Genomic DNA, 26,644 nt, shown 5'->3' with positions numbered 1-26,644 from the left:
GTCATGATATGGTTGGATGGTATCTAGTAGATTCACTGTGATTCATGAATGGATGGCTTGGGTGTTTTAGGATAACTACTCTTTGATGGTGGCATATACTCTGTTATTTGGTTAGTTTTGAGTAATACAAGACACTAGGCGGTATTTTTTCTAAATATTTTTTCTAAATATTTTTTCTAAATATATTTATATTATTTTCCTAGTATATTTATATTATTTTTCTAAGTATATTTATATTATTTATTATTTTTAAGTATATTTATATTTATATATATATTCTTTGGTTTTTATAGCTTCCAATGGAGCTTGTTACACTTTGGGACACCTTGTCGGTAACTTTGGATACACCATATTGTTTTGGGACATCGGGTGAGGTACATTCATTATATGATTTTGGTTTAGGTGAAATGTTTTATTTAGTTGTTACATGCTTGTAGGTGGTATATGTAAGGACTTATGGGATGCTAGGAGTTTCGTCTGGGGGCGTTAGTTGGATCCTCTGCCATTCACATTCACTTTTCTAAGCTCTGACTCTTTGTTTTTGTCACTATTTGCAACCTTATGTTTATTTTGCTGTAGGGGAGGTACGCCCACAGTGGGCGTGTATGAAATTCTCCGATCCCAGTACCATATCTTTTCACAGCTGTTGGGGCATGCTTTTGTCGGTTTTGTCGGGTACTATGACAATGCAGCGAGCGGTCCAATAGGAGGTGATGGGGTGTGTTGTGGTGCAACAGTCAGAATGGTAATGCAGAATACATCTTTTGGGCCTGATATATTGGATTGGTTTGTTTTATTGAGTTAACGTACTAGAGGATATTTTGGTTTAGGTGAGATGTTACATGCCTGGAGGGGGTGTAGATAAGGACCTATGTGATTATAGGAGTTCTGATTAGGGGCAGTCTTTGCCATTTATCTTCGTGACTGTTACCCATAGCAACCTTTGTGTTTGTTTTTATATGAGGAGATGCTCCCACAGGGGGCGGATACTGAAACCTTTGACTCTAACACTACCATTCGGCTGTTGGTGGGGCACGCCTTTGTTTTTTCTGTTACTTGGACAACATGGAGATCGGTCCAATAGAAGGCGAGGGGGCGTGCTGTGGCGCAATAACTTGGTATGGGTTCACTTCGTGAGCTTCTGTCAACAATCGGTTTTGTTTTTTTTAGTTTACAGTTTGTGAATGGAGATGCGGTAGATGAATGAAATGGGTGCTGCTCATTATAAACAACTACTGAGCTTCGGATTTGTGAATTTTTAATTGATAGGCACAATGGGAGTATCCGTCTGTGTTGTTAGTATCCCTGAGTGACGATGGAGGAGAGTCCATTTTTGACATAGGGGTATAATGATCAAAACGATGTATACTGTGAATATTTTGAGGACATTGGGCAATATTTGTGCTATCTTTACACTTGTATCACTTTTTGTATTAATTTTTATTAATGCTGCAGCAACTGCTTATTATCTTTTCACTTTGTATTTGTGAATACATTATATTGAACACACATTTATTAAGCATTGGTTGAGACCATAGTATTTTGCACACGGTTTTCAATGATTGGTGATTCAGCTGGGGATGGGTTTTGTATGCCTTTATAAGTCTGTTTGTTTGGAGTTTTCAACTGTCTGAGGAAGGGACGTGTTTGTCCCGAAACGTCACAGTAAATAAATCTTGTTATCACGTTTGAAGTCTGAAGTCCAGTGAGTTCTTTACCTGTTACACTTTTATTGATTTTTTTGAGAGCACCCTGGCAGTTGAACTGTTGGTGGTAGTGCATATGCCTATGAACTTTCTTTTTTTTATATATATATATATATATATATATATATATATATATATATATATATATATATATGTGTGTGTGTGTCTATATATGTGTACATGCGTATTTATGTATTTATATGTGTATATTTGTATTTACAGACAAATATGCACATATAAACACATAAATACTTATATATACATATATAGACAAATATATATAAGTGCATTGGAGCCCTTTACAGTTAAGTAGATGAAAACATGTAAAAATACATATTTATGCAATATTCATTTTCAATAAAGTGTTAAAGTGTGCATTTTTTTATTGCAAATATTCGAAATCCAAATGTTCTGCACACAGCAGAATATGTTCTTAGTATTTCTAAATAAATATTCCTATATATATTTGTATATACCTTTATATAATCATGTATATGTATATACCTTTATATAATCATGTATATATATATATATATATATATATATATATATATATATATGTAGACTGGCTGCTAAGATTTACATTCCTGCTTTTAAAATAAAGATAGCAAGAGGACAAAGATAAATTGATAATAGGAGTAAATTATAAAGTCGCTTAAAATTTCATGCTCTATCTGAATCATGAAAGAAAAAAAATTGGGTTCAGTGTCCCTTTAAATGAGAAATAGAATTAACAGATTTGCAGAATGTGTGAATAAAAATTTGTAAAACTAACTTTGTTTTACCAAAGTATGAAGTGTTTTTTTTCAGTAACTACTGTATAAATTGTCATTTTTATACATGAAATTCCTAAGTCTCGTTTATTGTCTTCAAAAAAAATTGGCAACCCTATGCATGGACTATGACCTTGTTGCAAAGAAGTTAAGAAATAAGGAATGACTGTAATTTGAGCAGCAGTATGTATTGCACAGGCTGGCTTTGTACCATGCTAATTTATTTACCCTGTAATAAGTATATGAGTGAAAACATTTATTTCAGGCCAAAATATTGCACAACTTTCAATGCAAGTAACTTTATTCAAACCTATCATCTTACAGGACATGATTTACACTCTGCATACTCCAGTCATATACCACTCAAAATAAATTAGAAAAAGAGAGAAGAAAAAAAAAAAAGAGAAAAGAAAACACATCCCCCATCTAAAAAAAAAAAAAGGTGCAGTGCCTATATCCCCTTCAAGGTACCAAAGATTAATAACCTTTACAATAATCATCTTCATTATCCTAATTGTATCTTTTTTTCAGTGAGGAATTTTACCACCTCTTGGGAAGAGTAAAAAAAGAAAATCCTGACTATCTATGGTTAGTCTCAAGATGGCTGGGAATATTATTGTTGCCTGAAAACCTGCCTTTATCAGTTTGCTACAGACTGGAGAAAGATCCTTCCTTTTCATTGATGTTTCATAAGAAAAGTCTTGAAACAAAAATATTTTAGAATTATCTAAGATTATGGGTTGATTTTTGCGAAAATATCGCATTAACAACAATTTGTGTTGGAAATTCAAAAGTTTGGCAATAATCTGCCTTGAGTTAAATTTTCCTTTATTAATGGAGTGAGGTTCCCCAGTCTGTGGGCTCTTTCAACAACAATAGGAAGAACCAGTGCTGGAATATTAAGTATTTGCGGAAGTGTAACAGAAATAAATATAACCAGATCCTCGTATCGTTTGTTTTTTGAGGTACCCCTAGGATTCTGATATTATTTCTCCTAAAATTATTTTCAAGGTCCTCAATCTTGTTTTGGAGTTTAATAATAGTGACATTGTTACTTTCCAGTTTAGATTCATGGGTCTCTGTTAAGTCCTTGATGAAGAGACAGCTAGACCTAGGTGGACAACATGGCTTATTTCAGACAGATGGGAGAGAGGTTCAGTCCTAAACTTTATACTCAAAGAATTTTAGGCCTTCTGCTATGGGGTGAGAGTTAGCCTAGTAATGGCAGGCAGTTCTGTTACAAATAAATGCTCTGTGTGTACTGAGCTCAGCAAGCAAATACTTCTACTCGGTCAGGGGGTGACATTATTATATATATCAAAACTATATATTTTTTTTAAGTAGACAACCCAAGGTATAGATCTAGGCCCATTTTGGTATATTTCATGCCACCATTTAACCGCCAAATGCGATCATATAAAAATAATTGTTAAAGGGACAGTACACTGTAAAATTGTTTTCCAATTAACGTATTTTCAATTACTTGTTATACCAGCTGCAGAGTATAAAATGTTTGAGAATTTGCATCTTCAGGTTTATTTATGTATATGAACTAGCTGGTTTTGTGCTTTAAAACCACAGCCTATTACAATAGGTTGAGCTTCAAGCTAATATCAGATCTCATTATGTTATCACTTTTATTCACACAGACTTGCTTCCTTATCTTATAACTGTTTGTAAAGCAAAGCTCAATACTTAGAAAGGACTATGGAAAATTAACATTTTATTACTTATATAAAACTATCCTGCAACCCACTGAGACTGTAATTTCTTCTGCTGGCTGTGTTTACATAGTCTGTGAATAGCATATACTCCAGTATCAAAATTTTTAGTATAGGTTGTGATACCACAGGCTAAATCAGCTATTTCAAATGCTGAAATAGGGGTAAAGGAGCTACTTGTAAACAATTGAATATACTACAGGTGGTAAAATGGATCATTGGGAACAATTTAAAGGGGAGAACATTTTTGGGTGAACTGTCCTTTTAACTTTTTCACAAGCTTGGGTTTCTCACTGAAATTATTTACATACTGCTTGTGCAATTGTAAAAGCTTATCTGGGATCCCCTTTGTTCAGTAAAAGCAGACATATATGGCTTTGCCATTGCTTTTTGGTAATTAGAAGGCTGCTAATTGCAGTTGCGCACCACACCTCTATTATTCCTGGCAGTGAAAGGGTTAATCAGATAGCTTGTAAGGTTAATTTTAGCTTTATTGTAGAGATTACCCTCCCACCTGAAAGATCCCACCTCATGACCCCTACCTGATCCCTCCCAAACAGCTCTTTTCCCTCCCTCACCCCCACTGATCACCATCATCTTAGGTACTGGCAGACAGTCTGCCAGTATAAAGAGTTAAAGCATTTTTTTTATATTTTTTAAATATTTCCTGCAGTGTAGGATCCCCCCTTACCCTTCAACCTCCCTGATCCCTCCAAAACAGCTCTCTAATCCTCCCCTCTCTAACTGTGTCCACCATCTTTGGTACTGGCAGCTATCTGACCACTTTTTCCCCACCCCCCATCCTACCCTTTTTCTGTAGTGTAGCTCCCCATCCCTCCCTCTCCCTTTATTTTGTTTTCTGTAGGGTAGGGCCCTCCCAATCCCTCACGCCTCGGCTGCCCATTTTTGACTAGAATACAACACATTGCAACTCAAATTAACCTAGTCCAAACTAGCAATCATAAGCATAACATGATACCAGAGAATATAAAATACAGAAAAAGTCCAACCTAGAAATTAAACATAGGACAACTAAATCTAAAACAGTAAACAATTGTCAGCAAATAACAATGGGGCCCCCTGCAGATTCGCAGCCAATCGGCTGCTAGCAGGGGTGTCAATCAACCCGATCGTATAAGATCGAGCGGATTGCAGACCACAGTCTCAGAGGCGACAGACCCGTTATGGAGCAGGGTCTTAAGACCGCTGCTTTATAACTGCTGTTTCTGGCGAGCCCAAAGGCTCGCACGGAAACAGGGGCATCAGGGGCCATTCGGTCCTTGATAAATCGGCCCCATAGTGTACTGTAGGAGTTTCTGTTTCATATAAAGAACACAACATAGCAATATGAACATTTCTCAAGATAAAATTTGAGTTTCTAAATTTTTTTTAAGGACCTCTCCATACCGACGACTTCTTAGACTAATAATAATAATAATCAGGCCCTCTATGAGAAAGTGTGGTGTTTGAATACTGGTGCAGGGGCCCTCACAGGATATCTGCGTATGTCACAGAAAACAGTAATAACTTTTACTAGCAGCGTTTTTACTAATGGAAGTATATGGCAAAAATGCCTATGTTTCAAATTGAAGTGCACCTACGCACATTTCATTTTTAACATTTCTATCCTTTTTTAGGACATTAAGCTGCTTGGCAAACCTACAATACTATGGTTACTACTCACTATTCTAATGTTTTTACTTCTGTACCAACAGCTTCCTTCATAGCTGTTCCTATTTTTTTTTTTTTTAATATAATTTTTTATTATAATTCAACACAGTTGTACATTTTTATGCATTTTCCAAAAAAAAAAAAGAAAAAGAGAAGAAGGATATATAAGCAATAAGAAAAAAGAAATCAAAACATCCATGAAAAGTCCACATGGTAATATTCTTATCAATAGAATTTTGAGTCAAGCATTCCTTCATCTCTAGTATTTCCCTGTTGAATTATATTTTATATACTTCTCTGAACAATGCTAAACAGAACCAAACAAAAACAAAACAAGACAAAACAAGCAACAAAAGAGAAAGAAAGAAAAAAAAAAAAAAAAAAAGAGAAAAGAGAAGGTTCCCCGCTCATCCGTCCCCCCCCCCCAGCTCCCCAACATCATGTCCAATTACCAGAATCCCAATAATACCAGCTTTGTCTTGTGTTCAGGTCTGGGCGCTAACATCTAAGAAATGTTTATTGGCAATAGCAAGCTCCATGGACACTGATCCCCGAAAGTGGGAAATCAGTTGTAGTTGTATTTCCTTCGGGAAGCTGGCAATTACATTCCGCCATTTTAGTATAAAACGATTGACTTGTGTTTCTGAATTTATAGATGTGTCCATTTGCTCCATAATCAGTATATTTTTCAGTTTTTGAATAAATTCTGTTAAAGTTGGGGCTTTACTAGATTTCCAATACTTCAATATAAGTAGTCTACCGACCATTATTGCTGAATTTAATTGACGTGAATGTTTATATGTGCCTATTTTTTGTCCGTCTATGAAGAACATTATATGTTCCAGCTTAAGTTGGAGGTGTATGTGATTAATTTTATTCAGCCAGACGTTAGTCTTATACCAAAACTTCTTGATTTTAGGGCAAGTCCAAAAGCAATGGTTCAGGTCAGCATTAAGAGCTTTACATTTATGACATGAAGCCACAGAGTGGTCCCATTTTGCTTTCTTACTAGGAGTAATATATATTCTATTTATTAATTTAGTGTGAGACTCACGCCATGAAGTGGATAATGTTGCTTAGTCAGCAAATGTGAAGCTTTTATATATAATTTCTGGTGACACCTGCCAATTTTTGGCAATATGCTCCAAATTTTTCTTCCCATATTCTAGCATAATCGCTTTATATAATGAAGTTACGTTATATTTCCCTATTTTAAAGAAATTAATAGGCATCTGCAGGATATTCCATGCACATTCATCTGAAGGATCGAATGGAAATTCCTTTAAGAAATGACGGGCTTGGAAGTAGGGGAAGAAATCTTTTTTTGAAATCGCATATTCAGTAGCTAGTTCCTGTAGTGATCTACATGCCCCTGAGCCCCTTTAATCGGCCCCATAGTGTACTGTAGGAGTTTCTGTTTCATATAAAGAACACAACATAGCAATATAAACATTTCTCAAGATAAAATTTGAGTTTCTAAATTTTTTTTAAGGACCTCTCCGTACCGATGACTTCTTAGACTAATAATAATAATAATCAGGCCCTCTATGAGAAAGTGTGGTGTTTGAATACTGGTGCAGGGGCCCTCACAGGATATCTGCGTATGTCACAGAAAACAGTAATAACTTTTACTAGCAGCGTTTTTACTAATGGAAGTATATGGCAAAAATGCCTATGTTTCAAATTGAAGTGCACCTACGCACATTTCATTTTTAACATTTCTATCCTTTTTTAGGACATTAAGCTGCTTGGCAAACCTACAATACTATGGTTACTACTCACTATTCTAATGTTTTTACTTCTGTACCAACAGCTTCCTTCATAGCTGTTCCTATTTTAAAGGGACGTGACACCCACATTTTTTCTTTCATGATTTAGAAAGAGAATGCAATTTCTATTTTACTTATGTTATCTAATTTGTTTTATTCTCTTGATATTCTTTGCTGAAAAGCATATCTAGATAGGCTCAGTAGCTGCTGATTGGTTGCTGCACATAGAAGCCTCGTGTGATTGGTTCACCATGTGCATTGCTTTTTCTTCAACTAAGGATATCTAAAAAATGAAGCAAAATAAATAATAGAAGTAAATTGTAATGTTGTTTAAATTTCTATTCTCTATCTGAATCATGAAAGAAAGATTTTGGGTTTAGTGGCCCTTTAACCTCTCACTGGGTGCTGCTATCTTGGAGCTTAGACGGTTTGGCAATCGGAACAGAAGCCGTGCATATCTGCAGATCATTGACAGTGACAGCTGTTTTGTGCACTTTGGGTTAGCATGTGTGATGCACAGCTTTACATTTATACAGTGACTGTATAAATGTAATTGATGCATTGCTCTATATTATTCGTGTGGTCTTTTTTATATAAGTTAACTTTAAACTGTGGCAGTGTGTACTAACCCATAGCGTACAATACAGCTGGTAACCTCTGTGAAGGGAGCAAGATGGCAGTGCCCACTACGAAAAGGTGGAGCTTCGCCAACCAGCTCCTGTAAAGATTTAAAATAAGAGAGTGTCTTGCAAAAGAGGTGCAAAAACAAGAGGAAAAACGATAGCAAGTGGCAACCGTTCTGTGTAAGTTTTTCATTTCCCTTTAAAATTATTGTAATACAAGGGAGATAAAAAAAATTGTCTCTTATAAATCAGCAGGTAACTTTAAGAGACTTTCAGTTTACTTAAAGGGAACATCTAGTCAAAATTAAACTTTCATGATTCAGATAGAACATGCAGTTTTAAACAACTTTCTACTTTACTCCTATTATCATTTTTTCTTCATTCTCTTGGTATCTTTATTTGAAAAAACAAGAATGTAAGCTTAGGAGCCAGCCCATTTTTGGGGTAGTGGGTAGTGCTTGCTGATTGGTGTCTAAATGTACCCACCAATCAGCAAGCGCTACCCAGGTGCTAAACCAAAAATGGACCGGATCCTAAACTTACATTCTTGCTTTTTCAAATAAAGATACCAAGAGAAAATAAATTGATAATAGGAGTAAATTAGAAAGTTGCTTAAAACTGCATGCTCCATCTGAATCATTAAAGAAAAATTATCAAATTGAATTTGTTCTCTTGGCATTCTTTGTTTAAAAGCATACCTAGGTAGGCTCCGTAGTAACTGAAGATGCACTACTGGGAGCTAGATGGTGATTGGTGGCTATACATATATACCTCTTGGCTCAACAGATGTGTTCAGCTAGCTCCCAGTAGTTCACTGCTGCTATAGTGCAGATTTAACTTTGTGTTTTACCCCTTTGCAGAGAATAAACACATGGTGGCTGATCACAATCTATCATTTGCTAACTATCGTCATGCTAACAGCTGCCATTTTTATGCCAATGTGATCACAGTAAGCCATTTTCATTGGTCCTATAGTTAACATGTTCCAAGCCTGCTTATGTGATCACAATCTAAATTGTTGATACTTAAAGTGAAAGTAAATCCTAGCGTTTTACAAACGCTAGGATTGACTATTGAAACAAATAAAGGGGACTTTCATTCATGAAGTATAAGATACTTCATGTAGAAAGCTCCTTTATTTGTTTCAATCGATCGCCGTTTTTAGCTGCTACAGCAGCCCACGGCTAAAAAAATTTTTTTGATAAGAGGTGACGTTTTCACCTCTTAGCCAACAGCCGTGCGGTAAATATGGCTCCCATGGGCGCCAAGCCGGATTTACCACACGGCTATTGGCTAAGAGGTAAAAACGTCACGTCTTAGCCAATAAAAAAATTTAGCCGAGGGCTGCTGTAGCAGCTAAAAACGGCGATCGATTGAAACAAATTAAGGAGCTTTCTACATGAAGTATCTTATACTTCATGAATGAAAGTCCCCTTTATTTGTTTCAATAGTAAATCTTAGCGTTTGTAAAACGCTAGGATTTACTTTCACTTTAATGACACATTTACAGGACCACTTTTCACTTACCAAGATCCCCAGCTAAACGGACTTGATAAACCCCAGATAAGACTTTTTGACATTACTGATTGCCCCAAAAAGATTTTGAATGTAACATACAGGCAAAACACACTGAAATCACAAAACTAATATAGTCCTTTTTGCCTAAAGAGAAAATGGCAAAGGGAATAAATTATCATCCATACAATTTTCCATTACTTTTCAAGTGACTGACAAGATTTTATTTCACAGTATACAATACATTAAATACATTTTAGGTTCATCTTCAGTTACCAGCCTGGCCATACTTTCGGGGAGGGCAGTGAAATGTAATGCCCTCTAATTTGGCAGCAATAAACCAAATCTAAAGACACAGCGCAAAGTATAATATACAATATCATTTTGTGCAGGTAATATATTTATGACCTTTCACATCATGGAGCCATGTGGATTATTTTGATACAAGACATAACTTGTCCTGCCCATTCTGTTGCCAAATAATAGAAAGTCATTAAATTTATCCTGAGATATCGTAGTTTGTCTAAACAAAATGGTATGGATGTGTACTATTGAGATAACCAGTGTCTAGCAACTGTCTGACAGTATTAGAGTAGAAAAACGTATTTTTCCAGGCCAACCATAAATGCCAGTGGATCCAACATGCACCAATTTGCAGCCAGATAGGGACATACAGATGTGTATCTATCCCGGAGCTATACACACATATTGTCATGAGGTTAATAGGACAAACATTAAACCCTGGCATTTCTGAGACTAGTACCATCTTGATGTTATCATGACAACTACATGTCCCTTTACAAATACACTCATCTTGGTTGCTTGAGAGACAGCAAATGCGTTAAAAACATATAATTTATGCTGACATAACTATACAGCCATAATCATAAACTAATATCCTTAGCACCCTCTACTGTTTTAAATAAAACCCCTAATTTTATGCTTCTTAACAGAAAATCATAATAGTATTGCGCCATTATTCATTACTTCTTAAAGGGATAGGAAACTCAAAATAAATATTTTTCTGTTTTAAAACTTTAAATATAACAAATATTTGGCATTTGTACATATTAGGGGCTAGATTACAAGTGGAGGGGTATTTTGCACTTTCACTGGAATTCCGATAGAATTAAGATTTTTGCGCTAGTCGGAATGAGCTCATATTATATTGAGTTGATATAACACTTATCAGGCTCCCATTGGAGCCTATGGATGCGCGCTCTTGTGTGCACAAAGCTTCTGTGCAATGCGAACACAAAGTTGCGTTCGCATTGCATCTAACTCTTAGTACCAGTGCACATTTGCGTATTACAAAGTGCTGTGCAAATATCTCTTTAGCAAAAGCGATATTATGCGCTCTACTTGTAATCTGACCCTAAATTTTTTTCATCAATCAGCAAGCGCTACCCAGGTGCTGATTAAAAAATGGTCCAGCTCCTAAGCTTACATTCCTGCTTTTTCAACTAAAGATACCAAGAGAATGAAGAAATATTGATAATAGGAGTAAATTAGAAAGTTGCTTAAAATCGCATGCTCTATCTGAATCATGAAAGAAAAGAAAATGTGTTTCATATCCCTTTAAAAACCTCTGGCATAGAGCATACATTTTTAAACAACTTTCCAATGTACTTATCATATTTGCTTTTTTTTGTATCCTTTGTTGAAGGAACATCAATGCACTACTGGGAGCTAGCTGAACACATTGGGTGAGCCAATGATGAGAGGCTTTTATGTGCAGACACCAATCAACAGCTTGCTGCCAAACGTGCATTGCTGCTTCTGAGCCTACCTAGGTGTCCTTTTTCAGCACAGGATGAGAAGAGAACAAAGTAAATTAAATAATAGAAGTAAATAGGAATATTATTAAAATTACATGTTCTATCTGAATCGTGAAAGTTTAAGTTTGACTTTACTGTCCTACTAAATATTTAACGATCATGCAAACTTGAACTAAAGCTGCAAACTATTATACCTGCTCTAGTTAAAGTTCACCAGACTTTTCACTGTTAAAAAAATAATTTTCAGGTGCTTGTAGCTTTGGATTGGATTGGATGTCTCTGAAATTTGTCAGCAGTGGCATCTAAGCTAAGGAGCCAGCAAATTTTTCGTTCAGAACCGTGGACAGCACTTGTTTGTTGGTTCTGTCCAATCAGCAAGGACAACTAAGGTTGTTCATCAAAAATGGGCCGGCTTCTAAACTTAAATTCTTGCTTTTCAAATAAACATACCGAGAGAATGAAGAACATTTGATAATAGGAGTTAATTAGAAAGTTGCTTAAAATTGCATGCTCTATCTGAATCACGAAAGAAAAAAACTGCGTTCAGTGTCCCTTTAAGTTCCCAATCAAATGTTAAAAAGCATGGAAATTCTGAAATGAAATTCCTCCACCTCATATAGGGCTTTATTACAAGTGGAGTGCTAATTTATCACTCGCCCCTAAATGGGCAAATTTGCATGTTTATGGGCGCACAATAAATAACCAGCTATTGCAAGTGGCTGGTTATTGATACCGTGAGCTTGCGCAAGCAATTAATGCTCAGACCTCTGGTTAATTTTTTTTTTATTTTCCCCAATTGCTCACTACATGTGTTTATCCTTAAACCAAGTACAAAATACACTGTAAATCTGATATATTTTGTGTTACTATTAAAATATAAAACAAAATAAAAATGCAAACTGCCTTGAGGAGAGCTAGAACTTTTAAAATTCAGTGAAGTTTTGCGTGTGCTTTTATTGTTGTTAATATTAAATTCTAACTCTCAATTAAGACTTGTTATTTAATTAATGACTTTCTGAACATACCCTTAAAGGTTTCATGATTAAGATAGAGCATGCAATTTCATTTTAAACAACTTACCAATTAATTTGTATTATCAAATTTACTTTCTGTTTGCTTGGTATCCTTTGTTGATCAGTACACATTGGCAGGCTGATAGCTAAGGAGCGTGCACATATTTTTAGAAGTCTATGGCAGCAGGGTTTGCAATTATCTATAACATAACTACAAACAGTGTTGCACAGTGGATGGCTATAGGCATGTACACACTCCTGAGCTTACCTAGGATTACTATTTACAGTGGGGCAAAAAGGTATTTAGTCAGCCACCAATTGTGCAAGTTCTCCCACTTAAGAAGATGAGAGAGGCCTGTAATTTTCATCATATCGTATACCTCAACTATGAGAGACAAAATGTGGAAACAAATCCAGACAATCACATTGTCTGATTTGGAAAGAATTTATTTGCAAATTATGGTGGAAAATAAGTATTTGGTCAATATCAAAAGTTCATCTCAATACTTTGTTATATATCCTTTGTTGCAATGACAGAGGTCAAATGTTTTCTGTAAGTCATCACAAGGTTGTCACACACTGTTGCTGGTATGTTGGCCCATTCCTGCATGCAGATCTCCTCTAGAGCAGTGATGTTTAGGGGCTGTCGCTGGGCGACACGGACTTTCAACTCCCTCCAAAGGTTTTCTATGGGGTTGAGATCTGGAGACTGGCTAGGCCACTCCAGGACCTTGAAATGCTTCTTACGAAGCCACTCCTCCGTTGCCCAGGCGGTGTGTTTGGGATCATTGTCATGCTTAAAGACCCAGCCACGTTTCATCTTCAATGCCCTTGCTGATGGAAGGAGGTTTGCACTCAAAATCTCACAATACATGGCCCCATTTATTCTTTCATGTACATGGATCAGTCGTCCTGTTCCCTTTGCAGAGAAACAGCCCCAAAGTATGATGTTGCCACCCCCATGCTTGATAGTAGGTATGGTGTTCTTTGGTTGCAACTCAGCATGCTCTCTCCTCCAAACATGAGGAGTTGTGTTTCTACCAAACAGTTCTATTTTGGTTTCATCTGACCATATGACATTCTCCCAATCTGCTTCTGGATCATCCAAATGCTCTCTAGCATACTTCAGACGGGCCCAGACATGTACTGGTTTAAGCAGGGGACACGTCTGGCACTGCAGGATCTGAGTCCCTGGTGGCGTAGTGTGTTACTGATGGTAGCCTTTGTTACATTGGTCCCAGCTCTCTGCAGGTCATTCACTAGGTCCCCCCGTGTGGTTCTGGGATGTTTGCTCACCGTTCTTGTGATCATTTTGACCCAACGGGGTGAGATCTTGCGTGGAGCCCCAGATCGAGGGAGATTATCAGTGGTCTTGTATGTCTTCCATTTTCTAATTATTGCTCCCACAGTTGATTTCTTCACACCAAGCTGCTTGCCTATTGCAGATTCAGTCTTCCCAGCCTGGTGCAGGTCTACAATTTTGTTTCTGGTGTCCTTCGACAGCTCTTTGATCTTCACCATAGTGGAGTTTGGAGTGTGACTGTTTGAGGTTATGGACAGGTGTCTTTTATACTGATAACAAGTTCAAACAGGTGCCATTAATACAGGTAATGAGTGGAGGACAGAAGAGCCTCTTAAAGAAGAAGATACAGGTCTGTGAGAGCCAGAAATCGTGCTTGTTTGTAGGTGACCAAATACTTATTTTCCACCATAATATGCAAATAAATTCTTTCCAAATCAGACAATGTGATTGTCTGGATTTATTTCCACATTTTGTCTCTCATAGTTGAGGTATACCTATGATGAAAATTACAGGCCTCTCTCATCTTCTTAAGTGGGAGAACTTGCACAATTGGTGGCTGACTAAATACCTTTTTGCCCCACTGTAACAAAGGACACCAAGAGAGCTAAGCAAAATTGATAGTAGAAGTAAATTAGACCGTTGTTTCACTGTCATGCTCTATTCAATCCACGTAAGTTTAATTTTGACTTTATCTTTAATGGAAACTTCTTTATACATGAACAGAACAGATTTGAACTCTGGAAGGTAGCAGGACTATACTTTCTCATACATGTTTGTGTAAATGCTTCTCGCAATGTATAGTGTACCCATGATACTTCATCATAGGCTGAGCAGATTTGATTTTACTTTATTTAACATGCTCCATTAATGTTAAAATAAACAAATAAAAGATGAAGTATATGTAGATATAGATATCTATATAGTTATGATAGATATATAAGACGCCCCTGTTTTATTTTGCCTAACCACAATAAACTGACCTTAGCCTGCTTTATGTTAGGATGAACCTCCTGAACTGATATATTGCAGAAGATTATTCTGAAGAGTGAGCAATCATCCGTCTCTGCTGGAGCCATATGCAGTGAAGTATACAACATACGGAAGTATGTACCCTTTGTAGTGAATTCAACTAACACCAGGAAATACATACTTGCTGCTTAAACAAATGATCACAAGCATATGATTATTTAAATAGGCTTCAACAATCCAAAACTAAAGTAGCAAAACAAGAGTACCACTGTCCAAACTCACCTTATAAACCGTGTGAATGGCTGAGTATATGTTTCTATCCAATAACATGGATAGCCCATAGCTCCTAACATTTTCCAGAGGCTTTAAAGGATAGAGATTAAAGCGTTTGTGGGAAATGGTCCACTAGCATTTAGTGTATAGAGTCATGTCAGAAGGGGTGGGTCATTGATGGTCCGTGGGCCTGTCTGGATAGGTTGTGGGAGGAGCACAGATAGTCGTTTAATGCTGAGAGGCTGCCTGTGGAAAGCAGGTCAGACATTCCAACCTGTTACAATCCCACAGCAGTTGGGATGTTTGGGAGGCATGATATCTTACCTTCTGCTAGAGCAAGGCTTTCAGTTCTAGTCTGTAGGCCTCCCCTTCAAGCCAGATTTCCAGGTTAACTTGGGTTAGAGCAAGTGGTAACTGATCAGGCAATTATTTCACCTGTGCTCTAATTCAGAAATCCTGAAAATCTGGCCTGTAATTGGTCCTGAGAATTGGAATTAAAATCCCTGTGCTAGAGTGACCATGCTGGAAAGTGTGCAGGTAGCCTTCCCTGATGCTCTGAACAAACTCTAAACTTCCCAACTGAACTCACATCACAACACTAGTAATAGCTATTGATGTTGGGAGGTATGGCTTAAAGAGACTTCAAACTTGAAAAATGTCTGCAATGCTTTAAAAACATTGTATTAGTATAGTGGCTATATTTACCAGGTTGTAATTTACTGATAGTTTTAGAATAACTGAAGACAGTAGCAGACCTTCTCAACAAAGGGCCCTGGTGCAAAAATTGTTTTTGGCCCCCCAAAGGTAACTGAGTAGAAATAAATAGTAATAATATACATACTGCTCTGTATAATGATTTTTTGATAGATACTTAGATAGATCAGATAGACTTGCAACCTGCACTAATAAAAGGCTCCCCTGCATTAGGGTTGTACACAAACTGGTTTCTATGGTTTCCCCCTAGCCAGGGCCATCTTTAATATTGACTGGACTCTGGGCAAAAAATTTCTTGGGTCCCCCCCTACCCCATGCAATTTCTCTCTCCACCCCAACATCCCAAAAAACAACTAATCATTTTTTTTTTTTTTTTTTAATTATTAGCCCAGCGGTGGATCATCCACTGCTTGGCTAATCATTTTTAAAAAATGAAATAAATTGCAATATGTGAAACTGGAACTAAGCAGCACTAATAAGTAAATAAATATATAAATTCCTCCACTGTGGATTCATTTAATATTCTTTTGTATGTGATTCTGGTGTGAGGTTAGCTGGTTAAAGAGATTTAGTGCAGCCAACAGGAGCAAAGCAAGGTAAAGACTGAGGAGGAAGCATGGAGGTGCAGACAAATATAAGTTTACTGACTAGAACAGCAGAACTACTATGGGAAGCTGTAAAATCTGAGACAGAGAAAATAAAAACTATAAAAATAAACCTTACATTAATGTGTGAAGTATCAACATGACACTATACATCAGCTACAGAAGCACATGTCACTTCTTTGCTAGGAACAAGTTCCCTCTCACCCTGCACTAGACAATGCTGCATGGGGAGGGGTGTGTGTGCACTCACTTATTCTTCCCACTGACACCTTTCTAAAAAGCACTGTTCCCCTAACAAACTTCAGTTATTTGTTCTTAGGGCCACAGCAGAAAGAGCAGGGCTAAGGGGACCAGCAGACTGGATGCTGTCTGTCCAAGGCTGCATGGATACAGTGTGAGATGAGTCACACAACCTCAAGACTGAAGAGAGCAGTGTATGCAGCTGCACAGATGCTCAAATCCTCATGTGCCTGCCACTCCAGCTTTCTGCTGCATGTGCCTACAGTCAGCCCTACCCAGAAACAATCCCCACAACCAGAGCAGTTACCTGGTAACAGTGGTAACCCCAGTAGGACCTTTTCTGATGCAGTGGGAATGGCTGGATGCCGAATTAGGGCTTTGCATTCAGTGCTGCACAGTGCACATCTAAAGCAGCACATGGCAATAGCTTGGCATGTCACATGACACTGGTACGGTCTGGCACATGAGAATGGCACGGTCTGGCACAGTTTTTAAAAAAAAAAAAAAATATAAGCAGAGTACTTTTGACTGTGAAAGTATTAGGACTGAATGTGTGTGTTCCCCATTTACATCAGCAGTCGGGTATGAATCATAAAAAAAAAAATTTTTTTTTTTTTTTTTTAGGACTCTTGGGCCCCTCAACAGAGACTGGGCCCTGGGCAGCTGCCCCTTTTGCCCTGTGTTAAAGACGGCCCTGCCCCTAGCACGTGCGCTCTAGTGCCTCTGCACTGACTGCACCAAGCCCCTGACAAAAGAATCTCACTCTAGTAAGAGTCTGTAGGGTACAGTATGCAAATTATTATCTATACTGCCCACTTGCACATTTGGTGGCTGGTGGCATTATATTACTGCAATGATTTTGAATATATTGCAGACTTTTATAAATTCTAGTAGGAATTGTGACAGGTATACAACCAAAAGTCCAAAAGCAAGAATGTTCCCCTTAAGAGACAGTAAATTCAAAATTAGAGCATGCAGTTTTAAACTAATTTCAACTAACTTCTATTATCTAATTTGCTTTCTAGGCTCAGGAGCAACAATGCATTACTAGGAGCCAGCTGTTGATTGGTGGCTCCACATATATGCCTCTTGTCATTGGCTCACACAATGTATTCAGCTAGGTCCCAGTAGTGCATTCAAAAAAGGATATAAAGAGAATGGAGAACATTTTATATTAGATTTAACTTGGAAAATTGTTTAAATCATAGAAGAAACATTTGTGTTTCAGGTGTCTTTACATTATTTTTTTCTTGCTCTCCACCATCACTTCGCTAAGCTTGTATTGTGCCTAAACCATGCAATCAGCTGCTTATGGCATTATAGCAGAACACTTGGTTGTGTTCTATAAATACTATTTTACCTATTTCCATTTATTAATTATCCCACTTGAATGAATTCCAGTACTTTTACCTAGAAGAGGATTCATCTTCTCTGCAGTTGACTTATTCATATCCTTTCTAATGTATTAGCATCTGAAAAAGTGCAGATATTTAAGTTTGTGGCTCTGGTATGCTAATAAAGGGACAGCCAAGTCCAAATTACCCTTTCATGATTCAGCAATTTTAAACAACTTTGTCATTTACGTTGAAAGCTAAACCTAGGAAGGTTCATATGCTAATTTCAAAGCCCTTAAAGGATGCCTCTTATCTCAGTGCATTTTGACAGTTTTTCACAGCTAGATAGTGCTAGATCATGTGTGCCAAATAGATAACACTGTGCTCCCTCCCATGGAGTTATTTATGAGTCAGCACTGATTGGCTAAAATGCAAGTCTGTCATAAGAACTGAGATAAGGGGGCAGCCTGCAGAGGTTTAGATACAAGAAAATCACATAGGTAAAATGTATATTAATATAACAGTGTTGGTTGTGCAAAAACAGGGAAATGGGTAATAAAGGGATTATCTATCTTTTTAAATAACAATTTTCAAGTAGACTGTCCCTTTTATTTGCATTAACTTTTCTTCAGACAAGCATAATTACTAGAAAAAAAATATCAATGTAGCAAATCATTTGAAAATAATTGACATATCTGCATATCTACTTCTATAATTAATGATACTTTATCTGTAGTATAGTTTTGGAATAAATTGCAATGCAATGACTTAAGGCCAGTTGTTATTACATTTTGTGTTAAGTAAATTAAGTCAATTTCAATATAAACCATTCACTTCCTCTAGCTTAAAATTGTTAAGAAAAAAAAAAAAGGTTACTTCACCATACAGCTTGTTTTATAAATAAGTAAATCCACTTATGGTTTTAATGTAATTTATTTTCTATAAAAAATGAAGGCTCAAATTTAAATAATGTCATTGTAAACTCTTCTATTCTTTGCATCATCTGTGAACTCCATGTGGTAATGCGTACGTAGGAGCTACTACAGTAGATTACATTACTGCCAGCACAGTAAGAACCAGCAGGAAAAAGAAAACTTGTCTAGCCTGTGTGAATTTGAGAACACAAGATATTGCTGCCATTCATGCCAAGGATTCTGAATTCTAATTGGGTTTGGAAGTTCTAATTCCGGTGACATGGTCTATTTCTGTAGATGAAAACAATGTTGCCAGCTTTTAGTGCACTATGTGTTGTACTTTTTCTATTATTTATTTATTTATTTATTTATTTATTATTATAATTATTATTTTAAAAGTAATTTAATCATTTCTTGAAATGTTTAATTAAAGGGATAGAAAGATCAAAACTGAAATGTACATGGGTGCATTTCAATTTTAAATAGAAGCATTTTTCAATATACTTCCATTAACTAAAATGCTTCTAGTTTTAGTTATTACTGTTTTTCTGCGGCATACGCACATATCCTGTGAGTGCCCTTGCGCTAGTATTCAAACACTATGCCTTCACAGCATATGTGTGTATGTTGCTGGAAAACCATAAATACTTTTACTAGAAAGATTTTTGCTTACGAAAGTATATTACAAAAAAAGTTTCTATTTAAAAATGAAATAAACATATCCACATTTCAGTATTGACATTTCTATCCCTTTAAAGAAAATAAAATAAAGTTTGCATAAAAATACCTTAAAGGGACACTGAACCCAAATTTTTTATTTTGTGATTCAGATAGAGCATGCAATTTTAAGCAACTTTCTAATTTACTCCTATTATCAATTTTTCTTCATTCTCTTTGTATCTTTATTTGAAATACAATAATGTAAGTTTAGATGCCCATTTTTGGTGAACAACCTGGGTTACTCTTGCTGATTGGTGGATAAATTCATCCACCAATAAATAAGTGCTGTCCAGAGTTCTGAACCCCAAAACAAGCTTAGATGCCTTCTTTTTCAAATAAAGATAGCAAGAGAATAAAGAAATATATATATAGGAGTAATAATAATAGGAGTAAATTAGAAAGTTGCTTAAAATTGCTTGCTGTACCTGAATCACAAAAGAAAAAATTTGGGTTTAGAGTCCCTTTAATTTTTCTGAATAATCATGTACACTCCTTACATGCCAGTTGTAAACTTAGAAATTGATCATAACACAAAAATCTCTATTGAATGTGTGTTCTTACTATCAGTTGCTAAGTTTACAGCTAACATGTGGTCTATCAAACTGTAGGCCCTGCCCAAGAGAAGACCCTAATCTCTGTGAGTTTACATCAAAGATAGTTATCTGCCTTTCCCTCATCATCACCATCAAATATTTTTTATTTTAAATACTTTTAAAATATTTAAATCACTTCTATTGTTTCTGGGGTTTTTTGCTAGTGGAATAAAAAACCGAAATAACCAGATTTTATTATGTGCATAATAGAAAGGTGTAATTTATGGAAATCATTTTCAGCTGTCATCAATAACAATAATGCCTACTATATTATCTACAATACATGAACCACAATCATAGATGTGTGTAAAGGACGGTTTATCTGCTACATTTTTATATGCGTGAATATTATAATGATGATAATCAGATGTATAAACTTCAATTCAAAATTGAATCTATTCCCAAATGACACATTAGCTATTGGCACTATAGGGATCTAAAACTGGAAGACATGCTGTTTAACTGTCAAAGCTGTACCTAAAATGTCCTAATTAAAATTATGGGAAGTGGCCTTATAAAATTATGTTGGTAACTACAAGCCTGTCAGTTTAACTTCAATAGTATAGAAATGAATGGAAACAATTTTAATGGAAATCATTAATACTTTCATTAAGACAAGTTAGAGAACCAAAAACAGCATGGTTTTACTTCAACAAGATCATACCAACCTAATGTAATTGACTTATTTGACTATGTATAAGACTAGGGTGGAAAAATAGATATATAGCCTGTCTAGATTTCAGCAAAATATTTGGCACAGTCCCACACAACAATCCAATTCATAAACATTAATGCTTTGGTCTAGACTCAAAAATTGTGAAGTTGGTAGAAGCATGGCTAAATGATAGAAGACTGAGAATCTTAAAAACATGGATTCCATTTAGCAGAACAGGCAGTTGCTGGTGGTGTTCCTCAGAGAGGTCAGTTCTGAGGCCTGTTTTCTTTAACATGTTTATTAATATCAGCAAAGGGCTGCTGAGGAAGGTATATGTGTTTGCAGATGCTACAAACATTTCTAATAGAGTTGATGCTCTAGAGCTGTGCTTCTAAACCGCGATCCTCAAGTACCCCCAACAGGCCAGATGTTCATTATAGCTGAACCAGTGCACAGGTGAAATAATCAACTGATAAATGAGAGCAAGTTAGTAACTATGGTTACTGATCAGATGATTATTTCACCTTTACTCTAGTTCAGCTATAATGAAAACCTGGCCTGTTGGGGGTACTTGAGGGCCGTGTTGAGAAACACTGCTCTAGAGGATATAAAAAAAGGAGTAAAGGAGAAATGACAGGGATCTAGAATTCAACTTTGCAAAGTGCAAAACTTTGTATTTAGGGATAAAATCCAACTGTTAATTACAAACAATGGCACTTTCCTGACAGTTACAAAAAAAGGAACAAGACATGAAAATAATATCACTAGGCCTCTTTTTGAGTATTGTGTACAGTTCTGGTTGCCATAACTCCAGAAGGATATAAATAAGCTAAAATCTGCTCAAAGGTGGGCTACTAAATGGTACATAAAACTTATAAATAAATACTCATTGACTTAAATATTTATAGCTTAACGGAGAAAAGATAGAAAGGCAATATGATATAAACTTTCAAGTATATTAAAAGGCCTAATAATGCTAAAAATGAACACATTTTTCAGAAAAGAGAAATGCCAGAACAAAGGGTCATAATCTCAAATTGTAGCAGGTCCAAGGATAATTTGCTGAAACAATCTCTTTACATAAATGGTGATTAGTTAATGGAAATGCATCTTCCATTAGATGTGGTAAAGACAAACACCGTCTTTAAAAGACTTCAAGAATGCCTGCGATAAGCATAAGGCTTTCATATGAACTAAATAAGCTTGTAATTTATAGGAAATATGGGCAGACTTATTGGGCCTATAGTTATTATCTGTCATCAAAATCTATGCTATGAACAATGGTTGTCCTCAATGGTAACTCACTCCAGCTCTTATCCTAATATCTGCATCACTGGTCCTCTTCACCCTCTGCCACAGGCCTTACCTACCTGCAGGTACCTAATCACTGTCTTGTTCACTAAGTACTCACCTATACAAGCATTTTCAAGCCTGTTGTTATGTGGGTCTGTGGGCTGGTAATTGCAACCCCCACACAGATCTGATAACCTTACATAACACCACCAGTTGCACAAGCTGCTCAAGTACATTCAACTACTAGCAGATACACCTGTGTACTTTGTAGTGCCATTCCCAAAGCAGCAAGGGATCACACTACTGATGGGGTAAGAAGAAAACGTTTCGCTCCTCATGGCAAATATATTTCTACCTGTGCGTCCCACAATTTGTTTTATAGGTGGGACAAGTAGATATATATATATATATATATATATATATATATAGCTACCCTACCTGTGTGTGCCACAATTTGTTTTATAGGTGGGACAAGTAGATATATATATATATATATATATATATATATATATAGCTACCCTACCTGTGTGTGCCACAATTTGTTTTATAGGTGGGACAAGTAGATATATATATATATATATATATATATATATATATATATATATAGCTACCCTACCTGTGTGTCCCAGTTAGAACAAACAACTCTCCTGTTTACTTTCATTAGCAAATTTGAATTTTTTTCTATGTACCCTTTATTGAAGGAGCAGCAATGTGCTGGTGGGAGCTAGCTAAACACATTGGGTCAGGCGATGACAAGAGGTTTATGAGTGTAGCCACCAATCCCCAGCTAGCTCCCAGTAGCACATTGTGCTATTGAGCCTACCTAGATATGCTTTTAAACAAAGAATGCCAAGAGAACAAAGCAAATTAGATAATAGAAATATATGTAATTACGTAGTTTTCTCCCTTCTCCTATAATCTTAGTCTGCAAAAGTCATTTATGTTAAAAAAATAAGCAAAATCAATTTCTCAAATCATGATATTCAATTACAACAATCTGCTAAGAAAATATTCAAGGCACAGGTTAAAATAATATTTTAAATAAAATTATATGCAATTTAAACTTTTATATCTCAAGAACTAATATAGGAATGAATTGGATTTTCTTGCAGCTCATCCTTACACTTACTACTATCTCCCTGCAGAATCTCCAAACAAATCTCTTTCAGTAGTTTTGGCTGTATCTCTGGCTATTCATTTCACATATACTACCATTTAAAATTTAAAAAAATAATTAAATTTATTTCTTAATTGATCTAGTTATAATGTTTAACTTTTGTAGCGAGTGTCAATTAGTAATTGAAAAACTAAAACTAATTTCATAATAATTGTTGTATTGGGATTATAATGGGAATGTATTATACACTATATACTGATAGTGAACAATAATGACTTGAATTATACAGACCTAAGAAAACTACAGCAAAATGTGCAAATTGATACTATTCACCAAAACATGGGTGTCAAACTTTTTCAAATATGGGCTCACAATACAAAACTCAAAGACCAGTTAAAAATTCCATTTATCTAGGAAACATATTATGTATGTGTAAACCTCAGATAAATCATTTATTAGGCAACAAAAGTACAAAAACTTACATATGACTATATATGCAGAAATATATATATATATATATATATATATATATATATACAGAAAAAGAACAGTAGATTTTATCCAGCACCACCACCTACAAAGTTGCTAACTTGGGATATACATTGGAGCCTGTAAAGTAGTAAAGTAGTTATGCTGAAGTGGTTGGATCAGTGAGCGGAGACCAGCCTTGGTGGTGATGGCAGAGTATTAAGACGCCTTACCTTACCTGATATCGGTGGGCCCGGAGGAATAAGTGGTATATGGGACATGATATTTTGAATATCTGGGTAACGTAGGTCCGGTGAGTATATGCAGAACGTAGCTCTGGAAGGACCGTCAAGTTGGTCCAGTGAGCTAGCACACACTTGGTGAAATATACTGTATATTGGTTGCATACAGACAGATTAGTATTGAGCCCAAAATATGTGCATTTGCAAATGGTAGGGAGTACTAGAGGAATAGAATGTGATTGCAAAGAGTGTAAGTGCATTGTAAAGTTATTTAAAATCTCATGTTCTATCTGTACAATGAAAGAATAAAATTGGGTTCCATGTTCCTTTAAGCTAGGACTTTACTAGAATTGAACATAAAGTTATATAAAGTGATTAGCCTACATTCAGACGTTTGGGCTGAATTCAAATGGACGGTCTAGTGTAAAAATAAAGTGCCCTGTTTTGTAAGAGCATTTTATTTTTAGACTAACCTTTCTTTTAATATATGTTTAGCCTCTGTAAAATGGTTAACTACAATCAACGTTGTGCTCTTGTGCAGTTACAGATGAAGATACAGCTAGTGAGCAGATAAGCAAGCATACGTGCATATGCTCCAATCTCTGGTTGTTTCATCATATGGAGCTGAATAAAGGTGCATCGGGAGGGCACCTGTGACTATGTACCTTGATGGATTGATATACATATGCAAAGTGAATTTGTTTAAAAACCGATCATTTAATTTTTTTACAATAGTATTTCCATTTATACTAACCACTTGGTAATATAACTTTACCATATCTCATTTTAAAATATAATCCTATTAACAGTCTTTTCTTAGAGAATAAATAAAATGTCTTTAATTTGCATTCTATCTTCAGTATAACACTATACTACAGCAATATAATAATAAATGACACAGCTAATATAAACATACCCTATATGTTTTTAGTAAATCATATCCTCTGCGTGTAATAAATAATTACCTTTACAAAAGCAATAACGATTACATAGCCTACACCTGTGGTAAATAGAATGCGCTACTCCCACAATACAATCAGCAATAGATGTACAGTTTTTATCCTCGTGTTACCATGCACAGAGTCAACAAATAGAACATGCTGACCAGCAGTTTATATTTCACTCCCTGACTAAAAATCCACCTATTCTAATTATAGAGTGTATGTATGATCCCTGCAATGCCATTACTGAAATGGAAGTTGCACTTTTAGCTTACAAATAAAACAAAAAAAACTACTGAATGATTTGAGATAATGCACTAAACATGATCTTTATTTTTTTCTGAGCTAAGGTAGAAAATTCATCAGCAACACTAATTGGAATAGTACACTTAAGACAGCATAATTAGTGCATTGCCATTTAGACAGAAAAAGTAAACACTTGCATAATTAAGAAAGCTTTATAGCTCCAGGCAAACAAATCATTGGGGTTTTTGAAAGTGTGGAATCTAGTAGATGAACAAAATGTAGAGCCTCCAAAATGAATTATCTGATTTAACAAACGTGCCTTTTTTTCCAGTACCAACACAGCATTTTCAACATTTATTCTACACTTAATTTACAAAGTAGGCAGTTTTTCTAAATGCTATTTTATATCATTTTATATAACTTCATTAAACATGTTTCAGAATAATTTGTATTGGTGTTAATTCCCTGCTTTGTATTGTCTTGTAGACTTTCTTTTGCAACATAAAAACAATTTCTGTAGGTGTGTGATATATTTCACCAGAAAAAGAAAGAGTTAATTGTTAATTATGACTGAAAAACACTCTCACCTGGAATATAACAACTCTGAATTTATTTTTTCTTAGCATTTCCTCTTGCTTGGACTCCACCTTTTGGACTTGATCACTTTGCTTATCTACCCTAGACTTCACATCTTTCACGTTGTTGCTTACTTTCCGAGTCTTCTCAAGAAGTTTGTTAACAGTGTAGCTGGTGTTGCTGTGTGCCTGAGCAAGTTTGAGGAGGTCAATCTGAATGGTTTTGATAGCATTTTCCATCTCTCTGTGACTTTCCTCTATTCTCTTCTGGCTGGCCTGAACTGTGTCTACAATGGTGGCCACTTTATCAAGTACAGTAACTATAGTCAAAGCAGAGTCATGGTCTACTTCATCTTCTGAGACAACAGATAGGCGGTTGAGGTTAATTTGATCTATGTCTGAAGATGTTTCATGTTGATCCATTTTGCCTGCTTAAACCTCTGCTCTGCGGCAGCTAAACACTCTGATAACTTTTCAGGGCACTAACAATTCTGGCATCGGTGCAAGGAGGGACAGCTGCCTCTGTAGTCCTTCAAAATATGATGGGATGCTCCACCCACCGAGGGTTAGGAAGACATTTATAACTACTCATCATTCACACACAGTCGTCAGCATGCCTTTAGAAATACCAAACCACTAAAATTAGCAATGCTCTGACTAATAAATCTATGAAAGAAAATACTCTGGTACGGTCTTGAGCTATTCAATACATTTGATGAAACACTATGAATGAATGGGTTGCTAATAACAACATTAAAAAATACCAAAAAATATATTGCTGTGCCTAAATCACAAATGTGTATAAACACACACACGTGTGTGTGTGTGTGTGTGTGCAATTTATATTCAAAATTTGACACATAATATCTAGAT

The 26,644-nt window shown here is 35.9% G+C and overlaps 1 protein-coding gene across 1 annotated transcript in view; it reads right to left on the bottom strand.

Moving 5' to 3' along the window:
* The window catches only part of CAVIN4 (caveolae associated protein 4), a 43,044-nt gene extending 16,725 nt beyond the window's left edge, over nt 1–26,319 (bottom strand). The window contains exon 1 of the mRNA XM_053714587.1: nt 25,784–26,319. Coding sequence (XP_053570562.1) covers nt 25,784–26,194 — 411 coding nt within the window. The 5' untranslated portion in view covers nt 26,195–26,319. The remainder of the gene's footprint in view (nt 1–25,783) is intronic.
* Between the last annotated feature and the right edge of the window lie 325 nt (nt 26,320–26,644).

This window comes from Bombina bombina, chromosome 5, assembly GCF_027579735.1.
Source record: "Bombina bombina isolate aBomBom1 chromosome 5, aBomBom1.pri, whole genome shotgun sequence".
Classification (NCBI taxonomy): Eukaryota; Metazoa; Chordata; class Amphibia; order Anura; family Bombinatoridae; genus Bombina; species Bombina bombina.
This window is presented reverse-complemented; position numbering and strand designations above follow the sequence as displayed.